General features: G+C 39.7%; 2 protein-coding genes across 3 annotated transcripts; both read left to right on the forward strand.

Moving 5' to 3' along the window:
• Positions 1-605: 605 nt before the first annotated feature.
• LOC108115589 (probable V-type proton ATPase subunit d 2) lies at positions 606-1,894 on the forward strand. The gene is made up of 2 exons (XM_017227102.2): positions 606-1,398; positions 1,456-1,894. The coding sequence occupies exons 1-2, from the start codon at positions 713-715 to the stop codon at positions 1,820-1,822; spliced, it is 1,053 nt and encodes a 350-aa protein (XP_017082591.2). The 5' UTR covers positions 606-712; the 3' UTR covers positions 1,823-1,894.
• Positions 1,895-2,285: 391 nt separating this feature from the next.
• Positions 2,286-10,628, forward strand: LOC108115669 (RING finger protein unkempt). 2 transcript variants are annotated; one of them, XM_017227232.2, is made up of 9 exons: positions 2,286-2,382; positions 2,451-2,660; positions 3,663-4,082; positions 4,146-4,348; positions 4,621-4,733; positions 4,937-5,045; positions 5,231-5,353; positions 5,420-6,000; positions 6,058-10,628. In XM_017227232.2, the coding sequence occupies exons 1-9, from the start codon at positions 2,318-2,320 to the stop codon at positions 6,253-6,255; spliced, it is 2,022 nt and encodes a 673-aa protein (XP_017082721.1). In that variant the 5' UTR covers positions 2,286-2,317; the 3' UTR covers positions 6,256-10,628. The 2 variants fall into 2 exon arrangements, with proteins under 2 accessions (XP_017082721.1, XP_017082722.1); XM_017227233.2 differs by lacking the exons at positions 4,621-4,733; positions 4,937-5,045.
• The last annotated feature ends 4,860 nt before the right edge of the window (positions 10,629-15,488 follow it).

The following is a 15,488-nucleotide window of genomic DNA, read 5'->3' on the forward strand; positions in this document are numbered from 1 at the left end:
CAAAAGCGGCGCAATATTAAAGGCAAAGTCACAACGTGAAATTTCACATGTTTATTTGTTTGAGATGAAAGGCCAAAATATATTGTAATAAACTTGTAAGTAAGAATGCTGTTGGCTCGAGCGCAGCTAGTTGACTGAATAAACAAACACTGGACAGCTAGTAAACAAGTGGCCAAGAGCAACAGGTAAATCCCCTCCAGCATCTCGCCAGGCGCATGTGCAGGAATTCCTAGAATGAGTGATAAAAATGCAACTGTGTGATCATTAGTAATATTAATAAATCTTAGCCTAAGTCATTAGCTTGAACTTATGTATCTCCAAAGATATTTCAGGCTATTAAATAAGAAAAAAATTAATCAACAGAACATAAATTCGAATTCAAATTTAAGTTTGTTTTAACCGGTTAGGAAGCTGCCACATCGTCAAAAGGATAAACAAATGGCAGCCCTATGTATGCAGTTAAGCCATCTAGCGGACTTAAGTTGAACCTCTATAGGGCAATCTACCAGATGGCGTAATTTGAAATTCAAATGAAGATTTCGTTTTATATAAATTATATTTTAGTACCAAGCTATGTATCTTTGCATTAAACTTGCTTTCAATTTTGCTTCAATTCCGATTCCAAAACATATATTCTGAGACATATCTTTCATTCTTCGTTGACTTATGTGAACTCCTATAAGTAATAACTCTAAATAACAAAAAATAAAATATGTCAATGTTCTACAACGCTGAATGGGGCTATCTAGAGGCCATAACGCGGGGCTTTAAGAACGGAATGCTGAAGCACTCCGACTATTTGAACCTCACCCAATGCGATTCTCTTGAGGATGTGATGATAAGCATACAGGGTACGGACTATGGCGTCATCTTTGGAAGTGACAGTTCGAAGCCGTCTGTGGAGGTGATCGATAAGTGCCTGAGGGATAGACTGCTACAGCAGTACTATTATATACGCAGTCATTCAACGGAACCACTAACCACATTTATGGAATACCTTCGATATCCCTTTATGATAGATAACGTGGCCCTGCTGGTCGCTGGCCTCAATAACCATCGATCCATGAAACGTTTGTTGAGTATGTGTCATCCGTTGGGATTCTTCGACCAACTGGGAGCCATCGAAGTGGCCACAAACTCTTCGGAACTTTTCGACGCCGTGCTTATAGATACGCCAATTGCTCAGTTTGTTCCACCCGATCTGCCCTTGGAGGCACTGCGCTCCATCGACGTGGAGATTATACGGGCCACCCTATACAAGGCTTATCTGGAGAACTTCTATGCCTATTGCAATAAGCTAGGAGGTAATACAGCCGACGTGATGTCAAAACTTTTGTCCTTCGAGGCGGATCGTCGGGCTATCACTATAGCGATGAATGCAATCGGCAGTGATATCAGGTGGGTTTCTTTTCTTCTAATTTGCAAAGAAAAATTAACTAATTTCGCCTTAACCAGTCCAAAGAATCGACTAAAGATGTTCCCCTCCTGTGGCTTTTTGTCCAAGGCGGCCTTAGACACCATGTCCACTTTGAATGAACGGGATAAAATTCGGGAGTTATGCAATTTGTACGAGGGATATGGCAGAATGTTTGACAATTTCGAGCGGGACACCGACGGAATAATCACATTAGAAGACCGCTTCCTTATGTTGGAGGCTAAGAAGAATGTCCATGCCTTTCTGCAGCAGTTCCACTTTGGAATCTTCTACTCCTTCATCAAACTCAAGCACCTAGAGTGCCGCAACATTGTCTGGATAAGCGAGTGCATTTCGCAGCGTCAGACGGATAAAATCAATACCTATATACCCATACCATTTGACTAATGACTTACTTATAATTAACTAGAATTTTTTTTATTTTATTCTAGATTCAAAGATTTGCATTTTCTTAATTTTTTTTTTTTTTTTTTTTTTATGATTTTTAAGTATTTGTTTTGATCGATCAAAATTTAAAATATATTAAGTATAAACACAATTAATATAATGTTTAATTTTTATTGATACAGTTTTTTAGAAGTTCGAAACATTTTTTTGTTATTCATTCAAATTCTCGCGCCAAATTAGACCATATTGGTGCGAGTCTTAGCTAAACAATGCTCTTAGTTCCCAAAAGTGGCGATAGTCAATATATGCATACCTAACGTAAGCAGGCAATTTTTAACACCTTATTTAAAAATATAACATCTTGCTAAAAGTGCAACTAAAATTAAAAAATAAAGTCATTGCTATCACAATATCGATAACATATCCCCTCCCCCAAATCCATGGGTCGTTGAGGGCATGCGGGAAAGCAACATCACTATCTGGCCTCACTAAACGATGTTGGCAAACGAAACGAACAAGCTGCTGCTTTCCTCGCAGCAGGAAAAACCCAATCACTACACGTAAATACTTGAAAATAAGTGCTTAGAATATACAAAGTGAACCACAACTTTTGCCGCCACAATTTCAGCTACCTGAAGGAGTTCCGCGTGGAGCAGTGCCTGTCCTTTTTGCAGCACAAGTGCAACCAACATCGCCCCTTCGTCTGTTTCAATTGGCATTTTCAAAACCAGCGTCGGCGTCGCCCAGTGCGAAAACGCGATGGAACTTTCAACTATAGCGCTGATAATTATTGCACCAAATATGATGAAACCACTGGAATATGTCCCGAAGGAGATGAGTGAGTATATATTCACAAAGATCTTGAAATCTTGTATTCCCAATTCCTGATGAAATCCATGGAGGATGAAGATGAGACAGCAATAGCGAACGACGTAGTATTTTTTCGTTTCCTCTTTACGCTCTCGTTCCTTCGCGATGTGTGTGTATCTCTTGTCTTCGTGTTTACAAACAAAAACTACGGTGCGGGTGTGTGCGGGGGCTCGGCGTCGTCTGGAAAGCTAAAAGTGAAATTGTATATGCGTATGTTGGTGTGGGTGTGGGGAGGTGTGTTTGGGTGTATAGGCGAGGCCACCACCGTGCAAAAGTGAAAGTGATTCCAGCTAGCAAATTCTTATCAGCATCCGTTTTGCCGTTGTGGTGGTGGTGGTGGTTGTTGCTCTTTTGTCGTATACATACACACACATAGGCTCACATCTACAAGTGTGTGCGTCATTGTTTTTATTGCGTTTCGCTTTTGCGTGTTTTCTTCTTCGTTTATTTTGATTTTTCCCCCGGCAGCTTCGAAATGTACAGTTATTGTGCCTGACGAGCTTTGGAGAAAAGCTTTAAGAAGCGCAAGAACGGGCTAAAAGTAATACGCAATTACGTTCTGCACGATATAGCGACAACAACAATACCAACACAGTCGGAGTTTATGACCCAGACTCAAGGCCCGACCTCTGACCCCTATTCTATCTATTTATTTTTGTAGTCTCGTTACTTACAGGGTAGAAAGGGTAATATCGTTTTATGCAAAAGAGCGTCATGTGCATATGTATTGATTCCAAATTTAGTTCTATAAAGTACAAAAGTGACTCAACGCAGAATTTTTTGAAAATAAACTACATATTTTATAAAATAACTTTAAATCTATAACATCAAAAGAAAAGAATCTGTTTCTAGTGCAGATGGAAATCGCATACAAAAGTCGTCTAGGGTATCTCATAGTCGACTTTAAAGCTGTAGTTTATAGTTACAGCCTGCTTTGACGTCACTAAACCCCCATCCTTTCTTTATTTAGATGCCCTTTTTTACACCGCACTGCTGGGGACACCGAAAGACGCTATCATTTGCGCTACTACAAGACATGCATGTGCGTCCACGACACCGATAGTCGAGGATACTGCGTCAAGAACGGACTACACTGCGCTTTTGCCCACGGCATGCAGGACCAGCGCCCACCGGTTTATGACATCAAAGAGCTGGAGACTCTGCAAAACGCAGAGACTACCCTGGACAGTACTAATGCTCTGAATGCCCTGGATAAAGAGCGCAATCTGATGAACGAGGACCCGAAGTGGCAGGACACCAACTATGTGCTGGCCAACTACAAGACAGAGCCATGCAAGCGCCCACCGCGTTTGTGCCGTCAAGGATATGCTTGTCCACAGTACCACAATAGTAAGGACAAGCGTCGCTCGCCCAGGAAGTACAAGTACAGGTAAGATGCTTCCAAAAGAACAACAAGGTGCCAGATGTTACCAAGTCTTAACCTCCCTTCCAGATCGACTCCTTGCCCCAATGTGAAGCACGGCGAGGAATGGGGAGAACCGGGTAACTGCGAGGCCGGGGACAACTGCCAATACTGCCACACACGCACCGAGCAGCAGTTTCATCCGGAGATCTACAAGTCGACCAAGTGCAACGATGTACAACAGGCTGGCTACTGTCCGCGCAGCGTTTTCTGCGCCTTTGCCCATGTGGAACGTAAGTACAGAAGAGTCTCTACAGTAATCGCTAATCCCCAGCTTTCAGCGCTGTGCTCCACAACCAGTTGCCGTAGGGAATTGTGTAGGGCCAAGTTATGATCTTTCTGTTTTAACTCTATGTTTGTTTCTTACTCGCCTCATCAATCAACCTGCAAATCTGTTTCAAACTACTGTAAACATAATGAACCCTTTAAAAATCAATGCATCAATCAATGTTCGCTTGCTGCTCGGTGTTGTTTGCTCATGTTACCATTCCCAATTCAAATAAAGTTGGCTCATTTGCCGAGGAGAAGATGCGTGATCACGATGTATCCCTGAGTGAGCTTTTTTCCAATGCCTTGCCTGACCTAAAGGCTCAGGATGCGTTCCAAAGGGGCGATAATGTACGTATTACCGAACCAATAACACACATCTAAATTCGAGCCATCGATGAGCATTTCCTAATAATACCAAACATACTACCACACATCGTTCGTCGCTCTAATCCTGCTAACTGCTTAAGACCCCTTCACCAAACCATACAATCCTCTGGCCTGCTCTCATTGCGATCCTGGATCTTTTCTTCTCGTTTTTGTTCTCTTCGTAGTTATTGAGCATTGATGGTAATAGTACCAATAAAATGTTGGTAGATGCTTTGGAAAACACAACAAATTCCAGCAAATTTTTAAGTTTCTCACAACTCCTGGACAGTCGTTGTGAGTATCCGAGAGTCCTGACATGCGTGTACACCTAAGTTAAGCACCAGAATTCACTTACTCCTAATGTTGGTTGTGGACAATAAAATGTCAGCGCTAAGACAGCAAACACCTTGCCTTGTGCCCTGCCCCACTTGCCTAACTTGAAACTTAATTATTTATTTGTCTTCACTCTTTGCAAGCAGCTTGCTCACTGGACGATCCGCGCGAGAACTCATTGTCGGCGAGTCTGGCCAATACTAGCTTATTAACACGTTCCTCGGCGCCAATTAACATTCCTAATACGACTCTAAGTAACTCAATTAACGGTAAGTCATCAACTATCCTCGTGTACCAACTAATCGCTAATGCCAATACTAATTTCATTTGCATAGATTTCAACTCAGGTGGCTTCGCCGTCAACATTCCCAGCAACTCGCTCACCTACAGCCCCACCAACCATGCCAATCTCTTCAACGTGGACGCCTTCAACTACGGCGGCTCGAACAAGCTCAGCAATTCACTTTCGGCCACCCAGAACGATAGCAGTCTTTTCTTTCCATCTCGCATTATATCGCCCGGTTTTGGCGATGGCTTATCAATCAGTCCTTCGGTCAGGATATCCGAATTGAATACTATACGCGATGATATCAACAGCAGCTCGGTGGGAAATAGTCTGTTTGAGAACACTCTGAATACGGCCAAGAATGCGTTCAGTCTGCAATCTCTGCAGTCGCAAAATAACACTGACCTAGGACGCATCACCAACGAGTTGCTTACAAAGAATGCTCAGATCCACAAGATGAACATACGCTACGAGGACATAGTTTGCAAGCTGAAGATCGCTGAACTACATCGCGACAAAGCCAAAGAGGAGGCACAGGAATGGAAGGAGCGCTATGATCTGGCCCAAATACAGCTGAACTTGCCGGCAGAGCTGCGGGACTTGTCCATACAGAAATTAAAGCAATTGCAGGTAAGTTTGTAAAATTAGTTTACACTTGAATTTCGTTTACCGTGCTTCATTTCATAGTCAAAGCTGCGCACCGACTTAGAGGAGGTCGACAAAGTATTATATTTAGAGAACGCCAAGAAATGTATGAAGTGCGAGGAAAACAATCGTACGGTTACTCTCGAGCCGTGCAATCACCTGTCCATCTGCAATACGTGCGCTGGCTCGGTCACCGAGTGTCCCTACTGTCAGGTGCCGGTGATAACAACCCATACCTAGAACATGTTTTATCAGCAACAGGACCACAAGTGGCCCTTTGGCTGAAAATCGGATATGAAAGGAGATTTATATTCGAAATGCAGATGGATCTTTGGGGATCAAAAACGCGAACAGCATGACAATGTGGTACTACTCACAAAGCAAACTTTAGTCATAAGCAAAACGTTGAAACTTTTGATCGATTAGGAGATGCCACATGCCACCCATGTGTGATCATGTGGCAAAGAATATATAATTTATATTTCCAATCTATGCAAATTATGCAAATTATCGTCATGAATATTAGCAATTACTAGGCACAAACTATTAATTGAATTAGATAGCAGCTCTAAACAAATAAGTATAAAGTTTTATATTTGTTTATTTTTTTCACAAAAACGAATACAGGAAAAATGTTTTAAATTTGATTTTTTACTCTACTTTTATGTAACCAAATCTTTTAATTTTGTTTAAAATATTTTCTGTGTTTAGGCATATATATATATCTTGTGTTTACATCTAATCAACTGCACGAATTTGCAATATCTCACATTTATTTTTTTTAATCACTAATATATTTTGTGTATCTCTATATTTGTATTGAAATATGCTACACTTTCAGTCATATTGTACTTTTCACTAGTATTACTTAAGGAATTATGAGAACTAAGCCATTACATAATGTAATTGGTTGGAGGATATGATAAATATATAATATATTAATTTTTCTAGACACTTTTAGCAATTGACTATTAACAAATTTATAGAAACCAACAAATTGAACAAGTTAATAATCTTTAACAATGTATTGTCGCATATAAGAGCAGCAAACAACCACAAACAAACAAACAAAAACCACCAGTGATTTTATATAAGCCGATTTTCAAACTGTATTTTATATGTATGTGTTTCTTGTGAAAGCAAACTACAACTGAAAGCCAAGACAAGCGTCATAAAATCTATGTAACTGACAGATAATTATTCTGCTTGATTTTCCAAACTGCACAAAAGTAATTATAGACGTTTAAATGAAACGAGAGAGTACATTTTGTTTTCCGAAAACACTATTAAGACACTTTGCTTTTATTTGGGCTTCGGCTGGTGAATCCTCTGTAAACCAATGCCAATAGCCAGACACAAAATTACAAACTTACTTATATACTCTATTAGGTTATTTTGTGATTTATATAGTGCTTTAAGTACTTACTTTGCAGCTGACTTCAGTTTTCATTTTACTTTCATAGTCTCAACTGGACGCTTCCAATTTAGTAAAAGCAAAAAAATTAAGAATGAAAAAAAAAGAATTGTCAATGTCAGAACGTAATATTTAAGATATATGAAATCAAGCATTTGGCTGATGGTACAAGAACGAATATGAATAGATATATATATGAAAATATATTTATGGAAAATTTGAATGCAGATTCGATGAGTGTGATGTAGAAAGCATAAACAATAAAGGTAACTCGATACAGCGAAATGAACAGAGTTTAATGAAAAATGTTAACCAGAGTTAATGTAAAAAAGAAACCGTCTTCAAAAGCCAATGTATTTTTTTCTGCAAAAATAAAGTTATCAAACGTAATCAATTGGTAGTTGTGGACAATGTTGTTTGAAACTGAAACGTGTTGTTAGCTAGTTGAGTTAAATTGATGAACATGTTTTTGGAATGTATTGAAAATGAAACAGCTTAGGCATTTATTGAAAACAAAAGCAACACTAAAAAAAAGTTCAAAAAAATAATACAAAAAAAAATATATATATTATTACAAAGCTAACTAGGAAAGCGCAAGGCAAAGGCTTTTATCTCTGTGTGTGTTTGTACTGTGTTTTGTAGAAGCCAAATCATCAAGAAATACAAATTAATAAACATAACAATAACAAATGTGTGTTAACTTATAAATGCTTTAATAGTTTATGACAAAAGTGTACACAAAACCCAAAAACAAAAGCTACAAAAAAAAAAAAAAACTAAAAATCACAAGAACAAATAATAAGTAAATTGGTTTTATAATGGAGCTGTTGAGTCGCAGATATGGTATGCGGTGTGTTTAATACCAAAACTAAACTCTCAGATAATCCTTGACTCTCATCGACCGGGCACAGTTTAAAGATTTGCTAATTTACTTTTTAAATCTCTACGAATATATACATGGGATATATCTATCTATCTATCTATCGACTTACGGGTTTGCCAACCTCAATCCAAAACCAACCAATGCAAAGCAATTTTACAACATGTCAAGAAATCCATTTCACGCCATCTCTCAACTGTGAGGAATCAAATCAGAAACCAGATCGAAAAGTATATGTACGTTACATACATATATATTTATAGATGACACATGTATTTTGTATACGCTACTGTAAGAGTGATTTTTATGTGATTTTGAAACTACTTGAATATGTGATCCAGAAATATATAAAAAACAAAAAAAAAAGAACAAAAAAAAAACACAAAATATTTATATATATGAATGCAAGCTCGCGGCAGCAAACAGCAATAAAACAAATCAAATTGTAAACCAACTTGACTTTATGTACAAGAACAAATGACAACAAACAAAAATGTATATGTTGTAAAGCTCCAGCTCCATTTAGAAAACAAAAGGCAAGGAGGTGACCCATAATAGTTGAAAGAAAATATATGGACACACAAAGAATATTAAAAAGGAAACAAATTGTCATGTACACGTAGACCAGAAACATCAAAATCGTAATGAAAAATCAAGAAACTAAATGTCTAAAATATCAAATTGAATTACTAGCTAGCTTATAGGGTTATCAAACAAAAAAAAAAATTAAAACGAAGAAACCACAAATGAATAACAAAGGCAAAGGCAATTTACTTCTCTAGAACTAGAACAAAACGAATAAATGTTTGCTACCAACTGTTTCAACTAGTTAATTCGTAATAAATTAACAAATTATAGAAAACTGTGTAACTAAAGGTTTAACAAGAATAGCAACCAAAAACAAAACAAATGAAAACATGACAACTCTGAACACCGAACAGGAATTTTAACGATGAAATCGCAGAGACCGAGCAACTTGCAACCGAAAGTACTGTCTAGTATTTTAAACTTGTCTACAAACAAATATGAATCAAATAGATTTATGCAATTTTGTGCGAACCAAGCCCACACAGACACACACACAATAAGTGAAGGAACACCACGTTGAACTAGGTGGAATCAATATTAAATTATGAAATGAAATGAAATTATTTTTTTTCTAGAATACTACAAATGTGTGTCAAGACCTAAAATGAAATAAGCAGAATTTGAAACTTTTACTAGAGATAAACGCTGAACTAGACTCGAACATTTTCGACAGCTCTTCATAAGTTAACTTACAACTAGCCTAGGCTATAGGTAATATGACAAATATATATATATTTACCTATCTAGAATATCTATGAAAATTTTATACTTGATTTGCGGTTCATGTCATGGATAAATCTCCTTTAGTTCTTGATCAGTTTATATATTTGTAACTTCTCTTTGTCTACCCTCAATGATATTAACACCGATGAATTGATATTGACCAGCAGTCATATAGCTCTTGACTTGTAAAGTATCTTATCGGGGATTAATTGCCGCGGAAATGCGGTCATAGCAATTTATTTTATCACTTGCAGTAAAAATTAATGTATGAACATCCCCTGAGCCCCTTATAAAACTTAAAGACCAAACACCATATTTGCTTAACGATCTTTATTTGCTTCCATAACTCTTTCCTTTCGTTCGTTTCTTAGTGACTGGCTTTATTACCATTAACCAGCCTCACCAGGCAAATGTTGTGTGTTATTGCTAAAGTTATTGTCAAAAAGTGAATATATTTATATGTACATTTAGAGAGAGACCGAAACAAGAAAATTAGTATTGTAATGTTTGAAAAATGAACAAACCGAAAAGCAAATGACAAAGCTAGAAACAATAGACTCCGACTCAAAAAAAGAACACCCTTCCACATTGTAGACAATGCAACCTTAACAAATCAATTATTTAACTAGTTATGCCCACAGAGGATATGGATAAAAATATTTGAATATTTATATAGATATATATATATAAAACATATTACCTATGATAGCATTATCAAATTATTATCAAAGCAAAAATTGTGTAGCAATTTAGTTATGTATTTCGAAATCGTGAACAAATGTTTGTCCAAGGCGACCACAAAAGCAACAAAATGCATCTGCCTCAATCCGAATATACACACCTCTATATATTTACGAACCTAAGTGTTGGCAATAATCGACTGGACAGCAGGAGTTTCTATATAGGCATTTGCTATGAAGAGTTACTACTATGTAAACTATGCAATTAACAAATTGATAAATACAAATTACTATTTAAAAGAATGATTAATAAAACCGTGTTTAAAGCAAGCCCCCCCATGAGTTCCTACTCCTAATTTGTTGATGAGAATGCCGCAATTTTTTGTGTTCTCTTTTATTTTTTATTTTTTTTTTTTTTTTTGCAGTCTGCTGCAGACAAGACAAAGCCAAGGCGCTTGGTTCCCATGCGTGATTTCAATCTGGCCCAGCAACCACAACAAAGAGCAGCAGAGAAAAGGGCAATATAAAAGGCAAAAGCAAGGCAAAGGCTGAGCAGCATCGGCATCAGCAGCACAAAACTCGTAAGAATTTTAAAATGCACGATAATCGTTCAGTGATAGCTAAGCAAGCCGACAATGCCCCGGCTGCCTGCCTGCCCTGCCCTTACACTTGTCAAAAAATCAACGCGCCTTGCATTTTCATTCAGCTTTTTAAATCAAGGAAAAAAACTAATCTGTTTTTTATTTTCAAAGTAAAGTTATTTTATTAGGAAATCCTCTAATTATGTGATAGTTCTAGCTTCGATTTTTATTTTAAAATACCTAAAAGTTAATTTATTCTTAACTTACACCTTTTGAACTATTTAGTCTTTAGGTATCCCCTTGATCTTCTTGAATTTTCTACAAGTGTATCATCTCATCTCTCTGCTGCCACTTTAACCTGAGCCACCGTGGTCCAGGGAGCCAGTTTGAAACAAGGTAGGATGCTGCCGTTGCCGTTGCTGTTGCTGTTGCTGCGATATCGCCGCGTTCGCGCGTTAAACACAAGCGCAACAATTTTTATTCTGTCAGCGAACGCGTGCCTGTATTTGTGTGTGGTCCCGTCTTCAAACTGGACTGGACCCGGGTTCCATGGGCTCCTGCTGCTGTTGCTGCTGCCTGCCATCCTTACCATTTCTACCTCCTCCCGTTTACCTTCTGATCTTGCGTGGCGATCTCACGCGCTTGCGCCTGCGCCGTGGCACACTGCATTGCAAACTGCCGGGCATATTGGTGGAGTTGGTGACCCAACTTAGGTAGCTAGCTGAGATGTTGGCTTATAAATAGGTTTTATGAGCGCAAAAGTGTTGCCATTTTTCATGCTGGCAAATCCATGCTGTCCCCGGACCCCCTTGTGACCCCCAAATCCTTCAACTATTTTTAGATGGACATTTACAAGAGCAGCAGCCAGGGAGGAGATCAGCATCAGCATCAGGCTTTCGCCTCGATCCCGATTCGTGTCCATGTTCTGCAGTGTTTCGCACGCTGCACGCTACACGCATTTCCACTCGAAACTTGTTCTTGCCGCTGCCATCGCTTCCCCCGCCGTGATTTGTAACACGATACATTTCGCCGCCGCCGACTGAAGTAAGGGTGTATATATACATATATATATAGGACCTACGATCCGATCCGATCCGATCCACGGGTCCCTGCTGCTTCTAATGCATTTTTCAGCTCTTTTGCATTGGGCCAGGGACCGATCAGCTCATTAGGCATTTTTAATTTGACAACGCGCGCAATTTATGTGGGAATTTCACGGCGTGTACTTTGACTCATCCAAAAGAATCGAAACGAAACGAAAGACTTAGGCAGCGAACTTGGCGCGCCAAGCTCTGCTCAAAAATCAATTTTCAATTTGCTGCAGTTCGTCGAGATGGGATGGGATCGGAAAGGAAGAGAAGTGGCAGGGGGACAGGATGAGACGGAATGGGGCTCGTGTGACTACCTCTGGGGCCCTGACTGCTGGACTGCCTTTCTGACTGACTGACTGCCTGCCTGCCGTCCTGCCTGCAACATCCGCAGATCAAAGCCAAGCGAAGGAGTGCGCAAGGCGACCCCAAAAAAGAATGACAAGGGGACTGTTTTATAAATGGTGCATCGAAGTGATTGATACCCTTTCACATTTTTATGTATTATTAATTTAATAAGTATATTCTATATTTAAGTAAGTTAAAATGGTTAGGATAAAAGATTTAAAAAATATTTTTTCCAGAATTTATTAAATAAGCAAAAACATTTTTAAGCTATAATGTATATACATATATACTGTACATCTATCTATGTATTAACGTAACTGACAAACTGCTTAGCATATTTCACTAACCCCTTGAATAGAGTATTGAAAATCTATTTAACCGGCACAGGCGTTGACGTTGATGTTGGCCCCAACTTAACGAAGTGTTGCTCGGCAGTCCCCGCCCTCCAGCCTTCTTAACCCCTGGCTGCCGGCAGGCAGTTTCTGCATTCCGCGTGCGGTTTTTGTGGCCTGGGCGGCATTTGGCCACGAGCGGCGCATAACAAAAAGGGAGTACTGACTCTATATTGGCATTTCGAAATTGAAAACCCTTTTTGTAGATAAAAATGTGCAATTTTCTAAGACCCAAAAGCACTTGAGAAGGAGTGAGAGTAGGTGGAGGCAGCTTTCGATGTTTCACCTATGATGTGTTTTATGTTCTGTTGTTGGTCATCAACTTTCCATAATCGGCGCGCAGACAACAAACAACTTGAGCCTTCGACGCGGCCCGCCCGCTGGGTCCATCGGCAGGAACAACAACAGCAACAGCAATAACAATAACAGCAACAGCAACAACAAGAGCAACAAGCGCCACTTTGCTGTCAATTCAAAATGATAAAGCAAACAAATATTAACCCACTCCAAGTGGACGCATGTGGCTGCCGTCTCATGGCACTTTCTGACAGCCCAGCGACACTCGAGCCGATCCGATCCGATCCCGGGATCTTTAACTGGGACTGGGACTGTGGCTGGGATTCTCCGACTGTGGGAATGTGCCACGGTCTGGTCTCCGTTTTCCCCACATTCAGAAAGACACTCGCATTGCCACGGCTTAAATGCTGTTCCAGGCCATAATGACTTTTAATTTTTATGGCACTGGCTGCCGAGGATGCCGATGCAGCATCAGCAACAGCAGCCAAAGAGCTTAAGTCGCATATAATTCAAGTCCATCAACGCATGCGCTTCACTTGACCATCGCCATGATACACATTTATATACGAGAGCCCATGAGCACCCCTTCGAGAAAATCCCCCTTCGGCTGTCGCCTGCACGGCCACTTGAGAGGGCATCCATGTGACTCGTCTGCGTCTGCTGGACTGGATCTATGTAGCTCCTCCAACTCCTCGAATATGGATGGATCTTCAGATGTTCGAGAGCGCAACAACGGCTCAGCGTTGTTTAATATTTTAAGTAAGTGCTGCCGCTTGGCTTTGCGGTGAGCATGAGTGAAGCTCCATGGGATTCCTTCTATGAATGCGGTGCAATTTGTTTAACAACAAATCTGGAGTGTCGCCTCTTTAGCCGAAGTGGTTGATACCCTTTAGATTGTTTGGAATTATAACTAGTCTGTTAGAGATTTACTGGATTAAACTTAAATAAGATTGTTATTTAATTTTTATATCTAATCAATGTATATTACCTTATGGTATTTAATTCCCAAAATACAAGGTCAGTTATCAGAGTTAAAATTATTTTTCCAGCGAATAAGTGGCATATGTTGCCATATCTACCGACATTTGATTTGTGTACTGATTTGGAAGGAACATTCGGCACATTTAGGTGCATTTTTGTGGTTTGTCTCGTGCAAAAACTGTTGGCCAAATACGCGCCGCATGTGGCCGAGATGCCTTTCCTGTTCAGCCCTCCTCTGGGCCAACGGACACTGCTTACTCACCGTGATCTCGACTGCTCGACTGCTGTTTAAACCGCATCGATCGCTGCCAGCTGATAGCACAATGGACCCACTGCACAATGATAACTATGCCGCTTACGACTTTTTGACTCTCGTGCCGGTCGGGATCAAAAGGAGTCCAGTTGACAAATGTTTGTACAAACACACACACACACACACACACTGAGGCGACCCTTTTTATGCCCAGTTACTCTGGGATCTGGCTGTGAATGTTTATGTTACAAGCCCCCGACTCCTGCCCCTTTTTTGCTCCTGGTCTCTGGGCCCATTCAGTGGCTGTTCTTTTACCTTTGTAGTGGCAAATTCCAAGGAATACCGGAGGCACATCCATCCATTTGCCTAATTTCTATCTCGGCAGCAATTCCCCAATGGCATTTCACTTAGATTTATGTGAATTAAACAGCCAAAACATATCCCAATCCCAATCCCAATCCCTATTCCGATCCCTGGTAGCCGTAAATGTCAACATCCATTAGAGACCTCAAACCGTTAGTGGCATTTGTCGCACGCTATGAGGCCAAAAGCAACCGCCGCAGTCACAACAAGAGTCCCACAACTCGCAGCATGATTGAGTGCCTGGTTCTTGGAATCAAATCGAAATCAGCATTGGCTTGATATGAGAACAGCGGCTGTGATCGGTTTTAAAATTGGTTGCCCTCTTTGCCCTTTTTGTTTCAGCCATTTAAATGTGGTCATAAACAATATAAATATTCTCGTAAATATTAGTTAGTAGCAGTTATTAAATTACCACGACCTTCACATGAGATAACCGAGAAAACCGGTGCGACGGGCCAAAGCACGCGTTATGGCCATTATTATTTGTTAATTATGTGGGGCTGCTTATGATTATTATTCTCTCTAATGCCAGAGCCGCGCGACCTGTGCAGCCAAAACAAAAGACTTTGGCAACAAACTTGGCAGCTACAGCCAGCTCAGTGACCATAAAGCACTTCTGAAATTCAATGAACCCCAACCGAGAGCGGCATAGTTATCAAGTTAGTATTGGAATCGACAATTTTATACTCTATATAATAAAGATTATTTATGATTTTTATGTTCGTAATATTATTTTTAAACGGTAAATATGGCTTAAAAAACTGTTAAGAAAACTATTAGCAGTTAAAAAAGAGTTTCACCTATCTTATTTGCCATTTTCCGTTCTCGATAACGAAATTGGTACTTTGGCTTGGGAAATGTCTTTCCTAAATTAAGCCCCTGCTT

Source organism: Drosophila eugracilis, unplaced genomic scaffold (genome assembly GCF_018153835.1).
Source record: "Drosophila eugracilis isolate 14026-0451.02 unplaced genomic scaffold, ASM1815383v1 contig_75, whole genome shotgun sequence".
NCBI classification, from domain to species: domain Eukaryota; kingdom Metazoa; phylum Arthropoda; class Insecta; order Diptera; family Drosophilidae; genus Drosophila; species Drosophila eugracilis.